Raw genomic sequence first — 23,319 nt, 5'->3', positions numbered from 1 at the left:
ACACCTGTTTTGCCCCTTGTTTGACCCCCAGTCCCATTTAGCCCCTTTTGTTGCCACTTAACCCTTTTAGCTGCCCAGACCTGTGTTGCCCCTTTTCTTGACCCCAGTCCAATTTAGCCCCTTGTCTGGCCCCTCACCACCTATAACTGCCCGAGACCAGCTGTGCCCCGTTTGTTGCCCCTAACTCTTTAAGCCCCTTTTCTTGCCCCAGTCCTGTTGAGCCCCTTTTTTGCCCCAGTCCTGTTGAGCCCCTGTTTTGCCTCCATCCCCCTTTAGCCCCATTTGTTGTCCCTCAACCCATTTTCTTGCCCCTTTAAACCTTTTTGCTGACCCCAGCCCCATGTATCCCCATTTGTTGCCCCTTAACCCTTTTATCTGCCCCACTCCAGTGTTGCCCCTTTTCTTGACCTCCACTCCCATTTAACCCCTTCTGTTGCCCCTTAACCCTTTTAGCTGCCCCAGACCTGTGCTGCCCCTTTTCTTGACCCCAGTCCCATTTAGCCCCCTGTTGTGGCCCCTCACCGCCTATAACTGCCCAGACCAGTTGTGCCCCTTTTCTTGACCCCCACCCCATTTAACCCCTTTTGTTGCCCCTAACACCTTAAGCCCCTTTTATATTCCCAGTCCTGTTTAGCCCCTGTTCTTGCCTCCAGCCCCATTAGCCCCCTTTGTTGTCCCTCAACCCATGTTCTTGCCCCTTTAAACCTTTTGGCTGACCCCAACCACTTTAGCCCCTTTTGCTGACCCCAACCACTTTAGCCCCTTTTCTTGCCCCCAGGTCCCTGTCACAGGCGCCTCCTCATTTTGCGCAGCCATTTCCCTGGCTCGGCTCCTATTTTTCACTAAGAGCCGGGCCAGACCCCCGGCTCGGCCCTTCCTATGAATTCCCTGCACTCCCAGGTCCAGTTCAAATGTCCAGATTCTAGATGCGTAGCGTTAAGAAACACTTAAATAAACCCCCGCTTATAATAACATTAAACAAGAACAGGATTTTCACCAGTAAAAAGAACACCTGTGTAACAGACATGTTCATTTAATAGTAGCGCATACAATGTTGGGTATATGGTGCCACGCGGGACCCTTTATTTTAAATACACCTGTGTTGATGTTTGAGCAATTGCAGGAAATACACAGAACACGCTGGAAAAATACCAGTAACTGGGGAAACTTTGGCGTGTGACGCCTTGAGGTCTGTCAGTGCTGAGGGAGGTAAGGATGGGGATGGGCTAGCAGGGGCGCGCACGTGGGCGAGGAAGGGGAGGTGGAGGAGACTGGCCAGCCCGCGACAGCCTTATAAAAGAGGCCCGGAGGCTGGCAGCAGAGAGAGGCACTGCGAGACGGCACCACAGCTTCCATCAGCGCCGACACGAGCCCGACTCTCGCAGGTAAGGAGCCCTTGGGATTCACAGAGGTAAGGAAACGCACAATAAGAACTCAGGCGGTCCCAGTGACAGGCAGGAACGGGGAGGAAGGATAGCTCAGGGGCAACGCGCTTCCCTTGGAAGCTGCCACGAGCCCGACTCTCGCAGGTAAGGAGCCCTCGTCCCCCTCGCCCCCCCCCCCCCGGGCAGCGTGGCACACTGGGGAGCACATGGGCAGAAGTGATTCATGCTGGCCTCTAGCCTGTTCCGCAGTGACCCCGGGGCTTGGGATTCACAGAGGTAAGGAAACGCACAATAAGAACTCAGGCGGTCCCAGTGACAGGCAGGAACGTGGAGGAAGGATAGCTCAGGGGCAACGCGTTTCCCTTGGAAGCTGCCATGCAAGACAGCGCAGCTCAGCGCCGTTTCTAATCCCGACCCCGTGCTTAGAAGAATTATAAAAGATTATAGATGGAAGGGCAGTTTATCCGTTCCACAGGTCGCTTTTTAATCCATTTTTTCTTTCATACAAATCCAAGAAAACATAATGTTGAAATGCAGATGCTTCACCCTCGTATCTGCTAACAGTTAAAATAAATGTCTTTTCTGGACAGCGCTGCGCTACAGAATCCCCTTACACACATTCGCCATTTCTAGTGTTTGTTTTTTTCTTTTTGCTTCTTCTATCCGTGCTGCCACACGTGCTTGCTTCGTGTATTTTTCACCACTTCCTTCTTTATTTCTTAACTCTGCTCTGAATTCCGATCTGTTCGTTCCTCGCTTTCCTCCTTTTGTGTTCTAGCCGGTTTGCTCTTTTCTGTGATGATGTGCTTTTCTGTTCGTGCATTTCTTGGGGTTCATCGCATAACCCACCGTACCAGCTATTTGGGGTTGTGTTGTGTTATGGAGCTTTTCTACTGCGCCAATCAGCGCTGCACTCGCCTTACGGCGCCGGGAACTTGCCTGAGAAAACGGCGCGTGGTTAGAGCAGGTGGGGTTTAGGGTGCCGGAGGCTACAGTCTGCTTGGCAGTGTACGCCCTCCACCCCCCGCCCCCCATTGTCTACCCACCTCTGTCAGCGTCCAGGCTGCCTCTGGCTGCTTGTCCATGTACCCCAAGCTCCTCACACTGTCTAACCATGTGTTCCTTGCTCCTCACACAGACCCAACCATGAGTTCCTTGCTCCTCACGAGGTCGGTCCATGTGCTTCAGGCTCCTCACACTGCCCACCCGTGTGCCCCAAGCTCCTCACACTATGCACTTATTGTTCTTCGTGAGGTGGGCCCATGTGTCCCGGCTCCTCATTCTATGTAACCATGTTTGCCTGGCTCCTCACACTGCCTAACATGTGTTTCCGGCTCCTCATGAGGTGGGTCCATGTGCTCCAGGCTCCACATACTGCTTACTATGCGTGTCTGACTCCTCACACTGGCTAACCAGGTGCCCCAAGCTCCTCACACTGTCTAACCATGTGTGCCTGGTTCCCCACACAGGCCTAGCCATGTGTTCTTTGCTGCTCATGAGGTGGCGCCATGTGCCCCAAGCTCCTCACACTGCCTAACCATGTGCTTCTGGCCCCTCATGAGGTGGGTTCATGTGCTTCAGGCTCCTCACACGGCCTAACCATGTGTGTCTGACAGCTCACACTGCCTAACCATGGGTGCCTGGACCCTCACACTGCCTAACCATGTGTGCCTGACCCCCCACACTGCCTAATAATGAGTGCCTGGCTCCTCACACTGTCTACCCATGTGTTCGTTGGTTCTCATGAGGTGAGTTCATGTGCTCCAGGTGCCTCATACTGCCTATCCATGTGTGCCTGACCCCTCACACTGCCTAACCACGTGTCCCTTTCCCCTCACACTGCCTACCCATGGGTGCCTGGCTCCTCACACTGCCTACCCATGTGTTCTTTGCTTCTCATTAGGTGAGTTCATGTGCTCCAGGTTCCTCATACTGTCTAACCACGTGTCCCCGGCTCCTAATTCTATATAACCATGTGTTCATTGATCCTCATGAGGTGAGTTCATGTGTTCCAGGCTCCTCACAGCGCCTAGCCATGTGCCTACCACTGTCTAACTTTATGTCGAGAGAAGCAGAGGCCATCGTACTAATCCAGACTCCATGCTGCTCTCCAAGAATAATTGGAGTCAACCTTACTCTACCAAAAACTAGACTGAGAAGTTGAGTCCACCCTCCTCTCACAAACCATGACACTATCACATTCTCCAAAACTATGCAGAGAGAAGTGAAGGACACCCTACTCCCACAAATCCTGGATAGGGGAGGGGAGTCCACCCTCCTCCCCCAATCATGCAGTCAGAAGTCAAGGTCATCCTGCTCTCTCAAAGCAAAAGAGGTGACGGCTGGAAGGTATGGGATTAATCCTAACCTCTGGCATTGCTCTGGGCAACCCTCCAGACCATTGTTCTTCGCCTGCCAAGCCATTATAAAAGGGGAAAGACCATAGGCAAATCAGGCTTGGTCCCACTCCTAAAGGGGCAGTCCAGCCCGAACTGCTAGGTCACATCCCTTCTGCACGAGACCACAAGCATCCCCAAACATGTTTCAGCCTTGTTGGGCCTCATCAGTGAGGAGTAGCTTGGGTCTCTAGGCTCAGCAGACACGGGAACGTGGGCATACCCGTCCCACTCGCGTGACTTACGCAGAGCAAAAGAGGTACTGGCTGGAAGGTATGGGATTAATCCTAACCTCTGGCATTGCTCTGGGCGACCATCCAGACCATTGTTCTTCACCTGCCAAGACATTCCAAAGGGGGAAAGACCATATGCAAATCAGGCTTGGTCCCACCACTAAAGGGGCAGTCCAACGCAAACTGCTAGGTCGCATACCTTTGTGCACGAGACCACAAGCATCCCCAAACACGTTTCGCCTTGCTGGGTGTCATCAGTGTTCTCGTGTGGAAGGGATGTGACCAAGCACTTTGGGCTGGACTGCCCCTTTTGGGGTGGGACCAGGCCTGATTTACATATGGTCTTTCCCGTTCTGTAATGGCTTGGCAGGCGAAGAACGATGGCCTGGAGGTTTGCCCAGAAAAATGACAGAGGTTAGGAGTAATTCCAAACCTTCCAGCCATCACCTTTTTGTTTTGCATCCTACTCTCAAACATGGCCAGAGAAGTGGCGGCCACTCTACTCTCCCAAATCCAGGAAAGGGAAGGGAACTCAACCCTACTCTCCCAAACATAACCAGAGAAGTGGCGGCCACTCTACCCTCCCAAATCCTGGACAGGGAAGCAGACTCAGCCCTACTCTCCCAAACATGACCTGAGAAACGACGGCCACTCTACTCTCCCAAATCCTGGACAGGGAAGGGGACTCATCCCTACTCTCCCAAACATGACCAGAGACGCGACGGCCACTCTACTCTCCCAAATCCTGGACAGTGAAGGGGACTCAACCCTACTCTCCCAAACATCACCAGCGAAGTGGTGGCCACTCTACTCTCCCAAATCCTGGACAGGGAAGGGGACTCAACCCTACTCTCCCAAACATCACCAGCGAAGTGGTGGCCACTCTACTCTCCCAAATCCTGGACAGGGAAGCTGACTCATCCCTACTCTCCCAAACATGACCAGAGAAGTGGGAGTCACCCTACACTCCCCAATCATGCATTTTTATTTATTTTGTTTATTTATAGGGCGCCATAGCCCACAGGAATCAGGGTGCACAAGTAGACAGAGACAGGACGGGACAAAATAGGACAGTCATATTTACCCAAAGAGGAGGGTTTTTTTTAGAATTTTTCGGAACATGTTGTATATTCCTCTGGATCGCATAGAAGTGGGTAGATTATTCAAGGCACCTGAAGCCCACTCTACTCTCCCTAATCCTGGATAGGGAAGAGGAGGTCACCCTAGTCTCCCAACCTTGACCAGAGACGTGGAGACCACCATACATTCCCCAGTCATGCTGAGAGAAGTGGAGGTCACCCTACTTTCCAAAATCCTGGTTACGGAAGGCGAACCCACCCTACCTTTCCAAACATGAGCAGAGTAGTGGAGGTCCGCGTACACTTCACAATCAGGCAGCGAGAAGTGGAGGTCACCTTAATCTGCCAAACATGAGCAGAGTAGTGGAGACCACCCTACTGTGCCCAATCTGGTAGAGAGAAGGAAAGGTCACCCTACCCTCCCTAATCATGGGTAGGGAAGGGGGACAACCTTAATCTCCAAATCACGCAGAGAGGAGTGGAGGTCACTCTACTCTTCCCAATCATGCAGAAAGAAGTGGAGGTCACCCTACTCTTCCCAATCACGCAGAGAGGAGTGGAGGTCACCCTACTCTTCCCAATCATGCAGAAAGAAGTGGAGGTCACCCTACTCATCCCAATCACGCAGAGAGGAGTGGAGGTCACCCTACTCTTCCCAATCATTCAGAAAGAAGTGGAGGTCACCCTACCCTTCCCAATCACGCAGAAAGAAGTGGAGGTCACCCTACTCTTCCCAATCACGCAGAGAGGAGTGGAGGTCACCCTACTCTTCCCAATCACGCAGAAAGAAGTGGAGGTCACCCTACTCTTCCCAATCACGCAGAAAGAAGTGGAGGTCACCCTACTCTTCCCAATCACGCAGAAAGAAGTGGAGGTCACCCTACTCTTCCCAATCACGCAGAGAGGAGTGGAGGTCACCCTACTCTTCCCAATCACGCAGAAAGAAGTGGAGGTCACCCTACTCTTCCCAATCATGCAGAAAGAAGTGGAGGTCACCCTACTCTTCCCAATCACGCAGAAAGAAGTGGAGGTCACCCTACTCTTCCCGATCATGCAGAGAGAAGGGCAGGTCACCAAACTCTTCCAAACATGGTCAGATTAGTGGAGATCCTACACTGAGGAAAGAGACTCCATGCGCCATCCCACTCTCTGAAAGCACAGGGTGACACAATAGCGCCCTCCCTCCCCCAAATTGTTAATGTTTTTGATCATATCCTCTGGCAGGCTTCAGCCTCTTTATATTTGTGAAACAGTCCATTTTGTTCCAACCCTTTGATCCACTCTCCGTGCAAGGAAGAGTTAAAAGGAAGTGCTGGTATTGCACTGTCTCTGCACAGCAGCATCCTGCACTATCCTGCCTCGGGAGTGAACATTCGCCTGCTCCTTGTAGCTTTGCAGAAACATTATTCAATGGGGGGGTTGATAGCCCCAAGAGGACATCTTTGTTTTTGTATGTTTTTATTTGATTATTATTACTCTAGCGTCTCAATGTATGTTTTAGCACTAGGAAGAATTTACATTCGTTGTTGTGTGGCCCCCGGAAAATATTGCACGCTATAGGGAGACCAATATGGCCCATGTCTCCTGCGAGCCATGCTTGCAGTCCAAGGCATTTGTTTTACAGACCATTGTAATCTGACACGTCGGCCTAATGGAAGTGAACCAAGACTACAACTCCCAACATGCATGTGCTTGTTAAAAAGAAAATCTGAACTGTGCGCCATCATTACATTCTACGACCAGTGTAGAAAGAAAATACAACAGGTCTCATCACACAACTGCACAGAACAGTTTTTTTTTTAGGGGAAAACAACCATGTATTTGTAGTCCTGGCCACCTCTGCCATGTTAAAGAAGAGTAGTAGAAAAAGTGCCATATAATGTAAAAACAAAACTACTATTTTAGTCCCAGCATGCATAGTTGTGGTGGCTGAAAGCCAGGCCTGGGTAAAGGTGATCCCCATGACATGATGCCAGTAACATTCTGCCTTATATTTGAGTTGAACTCTTACCACTTGCCCTTTTACAGACATGACCAGCCAGGCTTCCATGTGCATCCTGCTTGCCATCCTAGTGGCCTCCTGCCTCTCCATGCCCATGATGTCAGAACCTCAGGCATCAGACGCGGCCGTGGCACCGAGGAACGCAGCGGCGCCTTCAGAGCTGAGTCGGCGGGACCTCCTGAATTCCCTGTCGCAGGAGCAGAGGCATTACCTGCTCAAGGCCTTCCCTGACGCATTCACAGGTAAGGAGGAGCCCGCACAGTGCCGTGCCCAGGCTGCCACTGTTGGTGGCCACACTGTGGTAGCCATACACGTATGCTGGACACATAATGGGTTCTACTACTGTCACATACTCTCTTGTCAACTTCAAAGCACCCCTTCACTTCCCAGCTCAACATGGGTCTGCTAGTCGGGACTTGCACACCCCTACCCAACTTTGCTTTGGCCAAAATGCACACACACATCCTTAACTCCTCTGATCAATTTTCCTAAACCTTGTACTACGGTCCCCAAAGAGCGTTCAACTACAGCACTTTAAGGCCATACCAATGAGATAAAGGCACTATACAAATAACAAATTACATTACATAGTGGAAAAAAGCTGCTGGGCTTGACACAGCTGGGTGGATCACACCTATTTTGGGTTGTGTTACTCATATCAAGTCAGAATTTGTTTTAAAGTTATTAAATCATCATTACAGTAAAATACAAACACAGGGGTCCTACAGAGAGAAGTGTTTCCTTCGACTCGGGTTGGGACTTCTATGCAGATGACTTTCTGATCCTTCTCCCCTTCTTCACAGCCCCCCTTCACATTCCAATATCTGCCACCAAACCCGGGTTATTAACACACTGGGCCTCATTACAATGAGTGCGGTAGAATGAGAACAGCGCCGGTAGAGCTGCAGACGCCGTTATCACTCTACTGCATCATTACGAGGTCTGGTGGCGGGTGCCGCTAAGGACGTCTGGTCAGCCCAGACGTCTTTAGCAGGACCCGCTAGCAGACCAGGATGCTAACAACGGGCCTGTCATTAACGGGCCTGTCGTTAGCATGCTCCCCATTCCCATTGAGCACCATGGGGGCTCAAATGGGAATGGGGATGTACTGGGTCCGGGTTCCTTGAATGAGGAATTACCGGGCCCTCCAAGGTTGGAATGGCCCAGTAAGTCCGCTTTTGCCGGACCCTGTACCCAGTTTGGGGGTATCCATGGTGCTAAAAACGGCATGGCTACCTCCAAACTCGTAATGAGACCCACTGTCTTTATCTCAGCTCCTCAAAAAACTAAATATCGTTTTTTTTTCTTCTTGCCTTGCCCGGCTCCTTCCATCTTGTCCCTACTTCTCTTTGCCTCTTCTGCGCCGTATGTGCCCTTGTGCTTTCTTTGGTCCTCCATTATCTTTCTGAACTCATTTCCTCACTTTCTTGTTTCTGCCACTTCCACCTTTTCATAATATGCACCTTTGCCAGCTTTCCAGGGCACCCAGACTCGTATTCTTTCTTACGTTCTGGCAATGGGCCGGACCTCCCTGGATCTGGAAGGCTACAAAAGGGGTCTCCCCAGAATCCCAGACCCAGAGAAAACAAAAGCCTGTGATCAAGTCGCCATTTCACAGTGCACCCAGAGTGATCAGCTGTTCCCACCACTTCTGAGACCAAAACAGCCCTGCTTCGTTATTTATTTGCTTTTAAGCCCTCAAGGCGCTTTGAACATTTAATGGCTGTGGACGCAGCCGTGAGTGGGTATTAGGGATCGGCTATGGCATGACCTTTATGGAGTGCAAATGTATCATGCGTTTTCTTTCACTGTTTTTCTTCCAGTCCTAACATTACAGTTGTAAAACCATAGGGAGATGTTTTAGACTCACATTACTTAGAACTCTCAAGTTACCACTTGCCACGTTTGAGAGGAACATCCAGTCCTGTATTTTCTTAGCTTTCTGGGACTTGCAGCCCTAGATTAAACATTGAAAAGGCAGAACTACAAGTCCCAGAATGATAAGAAATACACCAATGCAAAGCATCGGGAAAGTTGAGAGCTGTGCATTAATTTGTATGCTCATAATTGTAAGCTTCCATTCAGGATGGAAAATATAGATCTACAATCATATTCTTTTTGCTCAACATATTACTGTAGAGATGTATATATTGTCAGGTGGGTATATTATGTGAGTTCGATACGTTTCGAGAAATCGCTCCAAAACAGTGTTATTTTAACCCAGTGTTTTGTAGACATTTTATACAAGCCTATCAATTGCCTAGCATGACTTCGACCCCTGTCCCACCCACCTCACTCCGGACACTCCTGCAGGCGCCCAAGAGTTGGGTATCCAGAGTAGATTTTTCTATTTCCAACAGTGTTCTTACTTTCACATTCTTTTGTTTTGATAACTGCTCCTACTTTTTCCTGGGCCTGTCTGCCTACACTCACTTCCCTCATCAATCCCTTTTCAAATCGCTACACATCGCTTTTTTCTAGATCTCCTTTAATACTCGCCTCCCTCCCATACTTGCTTCCCTCCGCTGGCTGCCCTTTCCTTCGCGGCTCTAATTTTGCAACCCCTTCATCATTTGTCAATATTTTCATACTCTTTCCTGCCTGCTTACTCTTTAGCCCCGCGTTAATTCTCTTCACTCTTCCCCCCCAGATGCTTCTCTCTAAACTTCTCCTTCAGTTGCCTTTCTTTTGCCCTCTGTTCTGTTCTGCCAACCTGTGCAATTCCCCCCACATGGCCATTCGCTCTGCCCATTGACTCACAGTCTTTCACGCCCTCTTAGAAACTCCGATTTACAGTAACTGGCAAAATGATATAGTACAAACCAACCACTAAACAACACAATCGCAGACGTGAGCAAAATCAGAGAACTGGCACTTTATTTAAAAAAAAAAATAGTCTAGAAGGACACTTAGATTGTTATTTTCATTTTGTCAAGAGGCCAATGAGTGAATGGGCACTGGTTTCTAAACCCTCCTCTCTGTGTGTGTACCATTGAAACAGGTGAATGGGGCTCATTAGGACTTGGGCGGTATTCCGGTGGTAAATCTGCTGGAATACTGACCAATGGAATTACTGTTACCACCACTTGATCCGGCAGAATCACTGCCGGGTTTCAAGTGGCGGCGGTGGAGTTAATCCCCATATTTTGAGAGTCCATTGGACTCTATGGGGAATTTTTGGTGGAATTATCGCTGTGGTAACTTCACCGATATTGACGATTTTTGGCAGAAAGTGGTAGTATGGCAGAGCAGGAAAAGTGTTTGGTAATTCCGTTACCGCCAATTTTTTCCCACACCACTATATATATATTTTTTTTCTATAAATTAGCGTTGTACCAGCCAATGGCAGGCTGCATCCACCAAAACTCACTGAGCTAATGGTCCCAAAGATATCATAATAATACACTCACATCGCAGACAAAGTGATCTTATGGCCCTGAAATAAGCGGTAGCATTTTAACCTACCTCAATAGTTCTCTGTCGACCCTGGGTTTCCGTGTTTTATAGTTAAGTCTGGAGCAGTTACACAGCCTAGTGAGCTATCTAAAGTCGAATGATTGCATTTGAATGAGCCTGCGTCTGGTGGAACGTGACATACTGTACTGGGCGATGTTCCAATACATTGGAGTAGCAGCGTAAAATAGGTGTAAAAACCATGCGTAAAACATGTACATGTGGCTGTACACCTGCTTTAACTCTCCGGGGAGGTTTGTTATTTTTGCAAGGCAGACCTGGGGCATCCCCCAAACCCCAATCCATTTCCCGTGCCAAAAATGAACGCCTTAACAACGCCATCTGATTTTGATGCTGGAATGAATGCATTGGATTCCACAGGGATCCCAGTCAAACGTGTGCCAGCCTGGGAACCTGCTGGGAGGCATTCACACTTGTTTGCACCGGGACGTGCAAACAATGGACTTAAAACGCTTCCATGTGATAATGACACCTGCCAAAAAAGTCGCTGAAAAATGGCTGTTTTTTACAGAGACATGATTACATTGAACATACGGGAGAGACCCCCGCAACCCCCCAAAAGCTTTTTTTTTGTAAGGGGCCGGAGGACACCCCCGCAACTCACGCTCCCATGACCCATGTATAAATCTATGGTCCCCATATATAATGTCGCCACAACCTTTTCCCAGTGACATTACGTATGGTGACCATATGTATGGGGATAATATTACCTGATACCCTTAAAACAGGGTCCACCGGGATTGATGCATATTTTTTAAACTTTATAAAGCAACCAAGGATAATTGGATGTGGGGAAGAGTACAGTTCAGTCATGTGCACACGCTGGCGATCCCCACCCTGCAATTTGCACAATGTACAAAGCGACACTTATATGTTTAACAACGAGCCTGTGTCCACCAGTACCTAATTTTACCATTCGATGGCTGGGCAAGAAGCATTTTACCCACAGGAAACAAGAATGGCATCAAAGGGTTTTGACAGTCTGGTGTTTCCCTTTAAAGAACTGTGTCTGGGGTTGGGGAATATTTTTGAGACTGAGATAGCAGTTAAGTTGACATTCTGAGGTGCAAGGTTTTCCTTCAAATATTAGAATCATACGGAAAGATGATACTAGAAGGTAAGGGTACAGAAAGATGATGCTAGAAGGGTACGGAAAGATGATGCTAGAAGGGAAGGTGATACTAGAAGCCTACGGAAATATGATACTAGAAGGGTACGGGAGATTATACTAGAAGTGTACGGAAAGATGATACTAGAAGGGTACGGGAGGATGATACTAGAAGGTAAGGGTATGGAAAGATGAAGCTAGAAGGGTTCCGGAAAGATGATGCTAGAAGCGTACGGAAAGATGATGCTAGAAGGTAAGGGTACAGAAAGATTATACAAGAACGGTACGGGAAGATGATACTAGAAGGATATGGAAAGATGATACTAGAAGGGTACGGGAAGATGATACTAGAAGGGTACGGAAAGATGATGCTAGAAGGGTACGGAAAGATGATACTAGAAGGGTACGGAAAGATGATACTAGAAGGGTACGGGAGATTATACTAGAAGCATACGGAAAGATGATATTAGAAGGGTACGGGAGGATGATACTAGAAGGTAAGGGTATGGAAATATGATGCTAGAAGGGTTCCGGAAAGATGATGCTAGAAGCGTACGGAAAGATGATGCTAGAAGGGTACGGAAAGATGATACTAGAAGGGTACGGGAAGATGATACTAGAAGGGTACGGGAAGATGATACTAGTAGGGTACGGGAAGATGATACTAGAAGGGTACGGGAAGATGATACTAGAAGGGTACGGGAAGATGATACTTGAAGGGAACGGGAAGATGATACTAAAAGCGTACGGGAAGATGATACTAAAAGCATACGGAAAGATGATACTAGAAGAGTACGGGAAGATGATACTAGAAGGGTACGGAAAGATTATGCTAGAAGGGTACGGAAAGATGATGCTAGAAGGGTTTGGGAGGATGATACTAGAAGGTAAGGGTATGGAAAGATGATGCTAGATGGGTTCCCGAAAGATGATGCTAGAAGCGTACGGAAAGATGATGCTAGAAGTTAAAGGTACAGAAAGATTATACAAGAACGGTACGGGAAGATGATACTAGAAGGGTACGGGACGATGATACTAGAAGGGTACGGGAAGATGATACTAGAAGGGTACAGAAAGATGATGCTAGAAGGGTATGGAAAGATGATACTAGAAGGGTACGGAAAGATGATACTTGAAGGGAACGGGAAGATGATACTAAAAGCGTACGGAAAGATGATATTAGAAGGGTACGGGAAGATGATACTAGAAGGGCACGGAAAGATGATGCTGGAAGGGTACGGAAAGATGATGCTAGAAGGGTACGGAAAGATGATACTAGAAGGGTACGGGACGAAGATACTAGAAGGGTTCCCGAAAGATGATGCCAGAAGCGTACGGAAAGATGATACTAGAAGGTAAGGGTACAGACCGATTATACAAGAACGGTACGGGAAGATGATACTAGAAGGGTACGGGAAGATGATACTAGAAGGGCACGGAAAGATGATGCTGGAAGGGTACGGAAAGATGATGCTAGAAGGGTACGGGAGGATGATACTAGATGGTAAGGGTATGGAAAGATGATGCTAGAATGGTACGGAAAGATGATGCTAGAAGCGTATGGAAAGATGATGCTAGAAGGTAAGGGTACAGAAAGATTATACAAGAACGGTACGGGAAGATGATACTAGAAGGGTACGAAAAGATGATACTAGAAGGGTACGGGACGAAGATACTAGAAGGGTTCCCGAAAGATGATGCCAGATGCGTACGGAAAGATGATACTAGAAGGTAAGGGTACAGACCGATTATACAAGAACGGTACGGGAAGATGATACTAGAAGGGTACGGAAAGATGATACTAGAAGGGTACGGGACGATGATACTAGAGTGGTATGGAAAGATGATGCTAGAATGGTACGGAAAGATGATACTAGAAGGGTACGGGAAGATTATACTAGAAGGGTACGGAAAGATGATGCTAGAAGGGTACGGAAAGATGATACTAGAAGGGTACTGGAAGATGATACTAGAAGGGTACGGAAAGATGATGCTAGAAGGGTACGGGAAGATGATGCTAGAAGGGTACGGGAAGATGATACTAGAAGGGTACGGAAAGATGATACTAGAAGGTAAGGGTACGGAAAGATAATACTAAAAGGGTACGGAAAGATGTGAAGGACACGGGATGACATATCTGTGCAGCAGGAGCAAAACCCTGTGAGGTGTCTGCAGCTGAACTAGAAAATGTAGCCAAATGTAGCTCAGCTAGTTAGCCTCTACCTGTCACTTTTGTGTGAGCTGCAGGTCTCCCAGCATAGCTTACACTCCCTCTTTCATCCTTCCGACGTTGAATAAATGAGTATCAATTTTGGTTGAGTAATAATAATAGTATATAAAAGCACTTTAAATAAAGTGTTAAATAAGAAGCATGTTACTCCTTACCCAAAGTGAGCCTTCAAATGCTGGATTGACCTTCTGCCTTTACCCAGTTTTAGCACTAGATGGCAGAGTAGGCCCCTTTTTACCCAGAGGGAAACTTAATTGCACCGAAAGAAACGTGTCTGGCCATCTTTTAGAGGTGTGTTTTGGAAGCTGCAAAGTGACTAGACGTCAGCGTTTTTCCGTGAAGCCAGGTGCTTAAAAGTGGTCGTTCATCTCGCAGGGGTCTGCAACCTTTGGCTCTCCAGATGTGTTGGACTACAATTCCCATGATCTTTGCCTATTGACTATGCTGGTTAAGGATGATGGGAGTTGTAGTCCAATACATCTAGAGAGCCAAAGGATGCAGATCCACTAAGGAGAGCTGCATTTGCTTCTCCTTTGCGTGTCCTTTATTTGGCAAAGGCTCCTGGAGGTCAGGAAGGGAACGTCAGAAGAAGGAGGCTGGGGCAGTGCGTTAACCTATCACTGACTCCACATGAAGTAATAGAACAGTCATTGAAAACATGCTCTATTACTCTAGAGTATGAATCTGCAAGAATGCAATATTCGTGTTTCCCTGTGTCTGCAATTGGGGTTCAATAGAGACTTTTTCTCTTTTCTCGTAAACCCACAGGAGCGCTTTTTCCAAGTACCCGGAGTCTCGAATCACGTAATGTGCTGAGGGCGTACGCATGGTTTTACACTTGATGCAACTCCTGGGATTTGCATGGTTTTTGCAGGCGGAGCAGGGGCATCGAGCAACATTAAAGTTGACCAGCATCTAATTTTGATGCCGGTGCAACTATACCAGTTTGCACAGGAATGTCGACATGGCGAGAGGCATTTACGCTTTGACATCATTCTCGTAAACCCCTGATCTCTGGGTTTTGCGTGCACTGTTTGCATTTTGGAGTGCAAGCGATGCAAATTGCACACATAAGACTACACTGCACGTAGGCGCACACCTTAACCGTCTCCTCAGTGCAATGTGCACTGTTTAGAAGAAGAGTCCCAGAATATTTGCATAGAGTTCTGTATTTTGTATGCCATTTATATGGCTGCAGCAAGTGCCCGGCTAATTTAAAAGTGCATGCAGATAGGCGTGTGCACTTCATTCATTATGCACAGAAGTTAGAATACGTGCTTGTCAATATATGTACAACGGCGCCACCCAGTGGTATGTACATGAATGATATCTAAATATGCTGTACATTCCTCGTTGGCACTGCTTAAAACCGGCACGCGAATGGCAGTAATCACAATTCAAAGGCGAATAACAATTTTGAGCACTGAACTGCACACACCTCAAACTGAATTCTCCCTTGGCTCTAAATGAACAGTTTGAGTTACTGCCTAACTCTATGGTGCTCATTCCATTCCTCTTGGAAGGATCAAACGCGGAGGTGGCCTGCTTGCCTGCTCCTGCAACCTTCGAGTTCTTCCCATTACTTGTACACCGGGCAGGGGGGATCAGCCAATCAGGTTGCTCAGAGTGCAGGCTGCATCTTCTGATATAGGCTTGTGTTCTGAGCAATTTCGCTGCTACTGGCACCCACACCAGACCATCATCTTCCCTCCAATGCACTGGTTACCTGGCCACCCTCTGACCTCGGGGCCAGGTCCCCCACCTCACCCGCTGTACTCCTGGACTGCCTCCCTGGCAACCCGCACATTTGGGGACTGTTTTCTGAGTCCCTACAGTCTCCCACCAGCACTTGACACCCGATGTCTGCACGTACCCTTGCACTTCCACCAGCTGGCCGTACTTCTCTTATTGTATATTGATTCTATTTATCCCTTCTACTGCACTGTCCCCTCCCCCTTCTCACCCTGCACTTTTCCCCTTCCCCTCTCCCTTGCGCGATCTGAATGACACCTGGCCTAGCAGGATCATTGTTCCCTCTGCCCCCCCCTTGCCGCGTCACGCCTTGAATCACTTGTGTATAGGAGCGTTATAAATGCCATATCATATCATTCGCCAGCCACTTTCTTCCCCCTCTACTGCCCATGCCTCCACCCTTTATGGCCTACACTTAACTCTCTTTGTGCAGTCCAGAGGTGTTGCTAGGACCGGAAAAGACCCGGGGTTACTCTAATGTCAGGACTGTCGGGACTCAGGGATAGCTAGCGTTTTGGTTGTAGTCCCTGAGCTTCTATCCTGGTGGCTACAACCAAAAGCCACAGGGCTATAACCCCTTCAGCCCCTCCCCCCTAGCAACGCCTCTGTGTGGCACCCCCGCACAACCCTGTTCTTCACCACCCACCCTAGGTAGGTTGACCAGATAAAAAAAATAAAAAAAAGGGGCATGCCATAGACATAGAAGTAGGACTACAGTAAACACAAACAGGACTCTGATAAAAACGGTAGTGCTACTTCTATGTCGCTATGTTCACAGACACACTCCTCATTGGATGAGAGCAGCTAGGTAGGGGAAGGGGGAGGGAATAGGGGTGCAAAAATCATTCACACACAGGAAGAGTCGCGCTGGGTCCAATTTCGGGATTTCTGAATCGGTTCCCGGCAAAAACTGGGACCGTAGCCACCCACCCATCCAATCCCGGGATGGGGTTTATAAACTAAAAAACTCTCGGGACCCCGGGACGGAGGGCAGTTTCCCGGGACTGTCCTGGGAAAACTGGAACGTCTGGTCACCCTAACCCTTGGCACCATTGAAATGGAAGAAGAGCCCCGCTTTTCATTTTAATGGCGGCCATGCTAGGTGAGGATTTGTTACTTTAGAAAATGCATTACTCTCAGCACAACGGTTAGAAATGTAGTGTTCTAATAACATCAATCACCTATTTCCTGAGCTGCACATGGTGGCAATGGCTTAGGGACCCTTGTTGAAGACCCTCACTTCTATCACACCTATTTACTCATGTCCCGGGCCGTTACAACCTATTGAAGCCTGGGGAATAGAAGGAAAAAGAAATGAACAGACTATCAAGCAGCACTTCACTTTGGCACAGCACATTTTGTCCACAAGATTATTTAAAATAGCACTGTGTACCCCTTAGAACTGTTTTAATTCAAGGCCTACCAGATCTGGAACAGGCCTGCCTGACAGCCCTCATTCCTGCCCTTCCACCAGCCTCTACCCACTCTGACTCCAGCAATGGCCAGCTCTGATTTCTAATTAAACCTGGAACCACCTCCCGCTACATCCTCTACTCCAGCAGAGCAGACACTAGCAAGAACATCAAGGGTCACCAATTGACTGTGCATCTATACACTTTGCCAACCGGTCCCATTCTGTCCACCTCAAGGGTATCAGAACTGACTTCATATTCATTGCTTTGGCCACCCTTCAATATCTATCCCAATTCCTGCCCCTAGAAGTGAGAGAGACATATACATCATCAGTAGAGCCTACCCAAAGCTGAGCTAGGAATAGACACATACTGAAGTCCTGCATCCCAACAACACAAACCCATATGTGCACCCTGGACCCCCACCCCACAACACAAGCCTACAGTTGGCACCCTGTCTCCCCACCCCACACTACACAAAATCCTCACGTGGTGCTGTGCCTCCCCCTTAAAACACATACGTGGCATCCGGCCTCCCCATTTCCCATAACAAAAAAATATTACAGGTTTTGTTTGACATGGCATTGTAAGATAAAGAGCCTGAGTCACAGAGCATTTTCCTATGGGATTGCGCCATTATAAAACACTTCTGTCAATCAGGCCCAAAATATGTTACCCAAGTTAAAACACTTAAATTAGGAGGAGAGCTGGAATTGGAGTCCAGTCTGTACTTTAGAAAACTGACCACATCTTTTCAGCTCTAAGACAAATAGCGTTTAATGTATGTGTTTTTAACAGCTAAGATAATAACTTGTTTCATTGAGCTAACTTAAATGTGCACAAATCACATTATAAACAAACGTGACACAAACATATCTTGATCTTAAGTAGAACGCGTACTATTGTGCTGCAAATAAAATCATAGAATAAACATACAGTATTCCATAAAATCAGGTATATGATATTTACTGAAAAAAAACACAACAACTAATATAGCTCAGTGGCAACGCCTCGTCATAGAAACAAGATGACACTGAGTAACACTGGAAAAATCTGTTCAGAATTAAGCGCTTTAAAAAAAACAATTACAGATATATACATACAAGGAGCACAATATAAAGAAATCTCATCTGAAGTATTCAACTGTACTATCAAGATTTAAAGAAGAACAGAAATCAGAAGTGTGTAGTAAAGAAGGCGACTTCATTATTGTACGCAAAAAGAAAATGTGAGCTGTCATAAAAACAAATCTTTTTGTTGAGTCTGTCAAATCAGCGGACATCATGGACATACATTGGACCGTTTGAAAGTGGAAAAGGGGTTGTTTGTGACAGTGGCCCAGATTACTCAGAACTCAGTAATGGCTTAGACTGCAGAGCTGTCCTCCAGGTTACACAGATCTCAGCAATGCCTTAGTCTGCAGAGCTGTTCCTCAGGTTACATTACTCTGGCCTTCACCAGAGATTGCAAGCAATGGCCCAGATTACTCAGAACTCAGTAATGGCTTAGACTGCAGAGCTGTCCTCCAGGATAAGCAGATCTCAGCAATGCCTTAGTCTGCAGAGCTGTTCCTCAGGTTACATTACTCTGGCCTTCACCAGAGATTGCAAGCAATGGCCCAGGTTACACAGATCTCAGTAATGGCCTAGACTGCAGAGCTGTTCCCCAGGTTACACAGATCTCAGCAATGCCTTAGTCTGCAGAGCTGTTCCTCAGGTTACACAGATCTCAGCAATGCCTTAGACTGCAGAGCTATACCTCGCGTTACACAGATCTCAGCAATGCCTTAGTCTGCAGAGCTGTTCCTCAGGTTACATTACTCTGGCCTTCACCAGAGATTGCAAGCAATGGCCCAGGTTACACAGATCTCAGTAATGGCCTAGTCTGCAGAGCTATTCCTCCGGTTACATTACTCTGGCCTTCACCAGAGATTGCAAGCAATGGTCCAGGTTACACCGATCTCAGTAATGGCCTAGACTGCAGAGCTGTTCCTCAGGTTACATTTCTCTGGCCTTCACCAGAGATTGCAAGCAATGGCCCATGTTAGACAGATCTCAGTAATGGCCTAGACTGCAGAGCTGTTCCTCAGGTTACATTACTCTGGCCTTCACCAGAGATTGCAAGCAATGGCCCAGGTTACACCAATCTCAGTAATGGCCTAGACTGCAGAGCTGTTCCTCAGGTTACATTACTCTGGCCTTCACCAGAGATTGCAAGCAATGGCCAAGGTTACACAGACCTCAGTAAGGGCCTAGACTGCAGAGCTGTTCCTCCGGTTACATTACTCTGGCCTTCACCAGAGATTGCAAGCAATGGTCCAGGTTACACAGATCTCAGTAATGGCCTAGACTGCAGAGCTGTTCCTCCGGTTACATTATACATACAGGTACAGCAGATAACATCACCGGTTTCAGGCTCTGCGTGCTGACTCGCCAAGGACCCTTCCCATCAGTAACCCATCTCTGAGTAACACCTTAGAGAGTAGCGACGCCAGTCATGGTTCACTGCTCTAAGTAAGGCCTCCGCCGGTCAAGTATTTCATCGGTTACCCATAGCATGGTTTAAGATAGGAGACCATTAGATTATGCAACTCCCAATATGGCATTACACAGCAACACGTGTTCTTTGCTTGTATAGCTCTCAGGAACACCTTAGAACACAGAGCTATAATTGGGGTTGCACAGCTCTTACAAATGCTGTGTGATCAGATACACCCTTGAGTATACCCTGTTCTCACTAACACCTCGGAGCACGGCTCTCATTAATGCTGTGTGATCAGACACGCCCTTCACTATGCACTGCTCTCAGTAACACCTCGGAGCACGGCTCTCATTAATGCTGTGTGATCAGACACGCCCTTCACTATGCACTGCTCTCAGTAACACCTCGGAGCACGGCTCTCATTGATGCTGTGTGATCAGACACGTCTATAGTATGCACTGCTCTCAGTAACACCTCGGAGCACGGCTCTCATTGATGCTGTGTGATCAGACACGCCCTTCAGTATGCACTGCTCTCAGTAGCACCTCGGAGCACGGCTCTCATTGATGCTGTGTGATCAGACACGCCCTTCAGTATGCACTGCTCTTGCACAGCTATCATTAATGCACTGCTCTCAGTAACAGCAAAGACAGCAGAGCTGCCCCACTGAGGTCTTATAGGACAATGCACTTAGTCTGAACAGTGAACATCTTTGCATTTGAAACTCAGAGTGTTGCTTTGTTATTGATTGATTGATTGTTTTCCAAAGTATCTTACCAATTGCTTCTCCTCTACTCTTCGCTGTTAAGGCCTAAACCTATCATGTAAGTGTCCCAATACTTTGCCAAAACAGGCCTCAAAATGAGCGGTAGTCACTAGTAATTGGAAAGTGACAATCAACGCGTGGCGAGTAAGAAATGGTGTGCTGTGTGCATGTGGAGAATTGAGGGGGCAAATTACTTTTTTCATGCCTGGCTAGTGGCATGCACCTGACATTCCCCCCACACAGTGGAGTAACTTTGCTGAAAATGTTTGGGGGGCGGGGGGCATTACACTTGAAGAAAAGGTGCCCCTGCCAAATGAATGGGGACAAAATGGTGTGCCATGAAAGTCGGGCGGGAAAAAGCACCCCTGCCCCCTAATATAACGCCCATGTCCACACCCCCTTGGCAGGAAATGGGTGGGCTAGATGTGCTGGGAGTGCCTTTCTTGCCCTAAAATTATATATTGCAATGGTGTGATCTTACCACTATTCTAGAAGCACGAGGATTGATTCTATTTGCGGTGTGGCTATTACAAGCACCCAGCACAGAGCCGCCTCTGATTCTGAATGATGTTATTTGAAGGGGTTTATGAGCTCACCACAGTGTCCTGTGCTCTTGTTCCACAGACCTATCCAACCAGGACCTCTTCTGGCACGAGCTGGCGCCCCTGCACCCTGTGCATGACCGGGACTACGAAGGCTGGATGGATTTTGGCCGGAGGAACGTGGACGACCTGCCTCGAAACTCCTGAAAGAGGCATCTCTTGCCCCCCCTCCGCCCTCCCCCAACCCTCACTCCAGAAATGTGTACAGATCATTCTTGGTCTTGTGGGCATAATCCCCAAAAGGTGTCAGGGCTCCTGTATCATAGTCAACTCTCAAGATAAAATTGAAAATTGTCTTCAATATTTCACAAATCCAACTGAATGCAAAGAAAAGAGAATATAGAGAATGGAGGAAAAAAAGAACTACTTTTTATGTTGATTTGGAATAAATTATTGTAATAAATTATTTTGATGTAATTGTTCTGCTTGCCATTCCCTTTAGAGCCTGAAGTGTTTCGCTGGGGTGGAGGTGGTAGTTGGGTGCCATGGCACGGGGTTATCAGGGTGGCAGCAGGTGAAGTTCTATTGTGGTTAGAGTCCCATTCAGCATGGTGGTGTTTGGGCGGGACAGCTAGCGTTGAGGTTAAGACTGATCATCTCCAGTAGCGAATTTAATAAGACAGGATAGTGTCATGGAACATAAACCACAGACTCTTCAGGTAGATTGGTGGGTGTCTTTAATGGCAGTCAGCAAAGCAGCACACAGATCATCCACAGGACAGGACAGCAACCCCCTTCACAGGCTTACAGGGTTTCTATAGGCTCTTCTATGGTAGGCGTGGATCATGAACCGTACATTGGTAACAGTATGCAGTATTCCAACATGGAATGAAAGCTTCTCATCATAGAGTATACAGACAATCGGGGAGCTTCTCACACTTTCGGGAGTACACTTTGCAACGCGCAGCAGATAGCGCCAGATACATTTCTAACAGATCAGCAGTTTCTATGTTATGTTAAATGTTCTTATACTGCGCACTGTTGCCACCTGTGTGGTCTCTTGACGCTCTGGCGGATCTGTAATGCAAGGGGGGGTGGCAGGTATGTTAGTAGGACTAAGCGTGAAAAAGAGCAAGAGAGCTGTGCTGTGCTGTTGACAGCTTCAGTTGGGATACACTGCTCACTGAGCGTAGGTGTGTTTTTCGGTTGTTGGCCGCCATGTGGGGTTGGGCGAGATTATGTGAGGTTTGTTTCATTGTTGTGGTGTTGTGGAGTACATGCGGTTTGTGGCGATGCAGAGGTATGTTTGTGCTTAGTTCAGAGTTTGAGAGGTGTATGCAGAAGCGTGAGGTTTTAGTGGCAGTTTATTTCCTACCCTTGCTGTTCTGACTAAATGTAATACATATCCCGTCCCCTGTCGATCATTCTAGAGTTTCGCAATTCCCACCCCCACGAGTTACTCCCGGAGTAATGTATTGCCTGTGTCCTATGGTCTGTCCGTGAGCTGCCTGGTTTCTGCGGCCATCCGTATTCCTTTATGTGTGACGAGTTTCACACCCTCGGTGGTCCGATTAAGTGTGACACATCGCCCTCACCTGTCTCCACCTTTGTCCCTCTATCCGGATGGACACACTTCAGGACTGAAACCACCCTTCCAAGTCAGATCCCTCTGTTCTCCCCTGCCCTCCACTCCGGCCTACTCCCCATTTCGTGTTTTCTGTTGTGTGTTTATTTCATGGTGCATGGTTGTTGTTCAGTCGTTTCCAACCCGTTTGAAGCTGAAGAGCCAGGTTTTTATGACTGCGACTACTGTTCTCACATGGCTCAGGCAATGCCTGCCCACCTAATGTTGCTTCGTCTGCCTGCTGAAGCCGCCTCGCTCAGTGGGCAGTGGGCTAAAACACACATGCTGGTGCCAAACCGGAACTGCATCAGACGCAAGAGCAGCAGTAGCGAGCAATGTGCCTAGAAGCGCACTCAAGTTGAGGCATGCGCACACCGATATAGGACAATGCAGTTAAGGCAGTGAGGCGTGGATTAATATGGCAACCGCGGGTGGCGGAGCTAACACGGGAGAGAAGTGGAGAAGTACATAAACAGATGATCAATTTAAATTTCTGCCACCGCATCCGGTGTCGTTGCTGTTGCTGGTCACGGAAAAGGGTTTAACTAGATGGCCAGAGGGATGGGCGCAGTTTTCCTAAATCTCATTCTCCCTACAGCAGGCTCTTGCTGCTGTGAAAAAATCACCAAAGACTACAGATGCAGGCGTTTCTCCTCTATATGATGCCCATGTCAGATTCATAAGATTTTCCAGAATCAGGGGCCACATTGTTTAAACAATATCCCAAAAAGGTATATCTATCAAGGAGCATATGCTTTCGAATGTGCTGTCTTCACCTTCCATGTATCGCCAGTGACTGTATGTTTGTGCTTCGGCGACTCAAGGAATTCACCTT

General features: G+C 47.8%; 1 protein-coding gene across 1 annotated transcript; it reads left to right on the top strand.

The window, feature by feature from the left end:
• The first annotated feature begins 1,515 nt into the window (after positions 1 to 1,515).
• Positions 1,516 to 21,337, top strand: LOC138520643 (gastrin/cholecystokinin-like peptide). Its single transcript, XM_069632941.1, has 3 exons — positions 1,516 to 1,529; positions 7,122 to 7,337; positions 20,943 to 21,337. The coding sequence occupies exons 2-3, from the start codon at positions 7,124 to 7,126 to the stop codon at positions 21,065 to 21,067; spliced, it is 339 nt and encodes a 112-aa protein (XP_069489042.1). The 5' UTR covers positions 1,516 to 1,529; positions 7,122 to 7,123; the 3' UTR covers positions 21,068 to 21,337.
• The last annotated feature ends 1,982 nt before the right edge of the window (positions 21,338 to 23,319 follow it).

This window comes from Ambystoma mexicanum, chromosome 13, assembly GCF_040938575.1.
Source record: "Ambystoma mexicanum isolate Mex_15411 chromosome 13, UKY_AmexF1_1, whole genome shotgun sequence".
Taxonomy (NCBI): Eukaryota; Metazoa; Chordata; class Amphibia; order Caudata; family Ambystomatidae; genus Ambystoma; species Ambystoma mexicanum.
Note: the sequence above shows the minus strand (reverse complement) of the source record. Positions and strands in the feature narration are given on the sequence as shown.

What these genes read in the sequence shown, in the direction of transcription:
- LOC138520643 (XM_069632941.1), top strand. Translation starts at nt 7,124, where the DNA reads ATGACCAGCCAGGCTTCCATGTGCATCCTGCTTGCCATCCTAGTGGCC. An exon ending in CTTCCCTGACGCATTCACAG is followed by an intron (nt 7,338 to 20,942) that starts GTAAGGAGGAGC and finishes CTTGTTCCACAG; the next exon opens with ACCTATCCAACCAGGACCTC.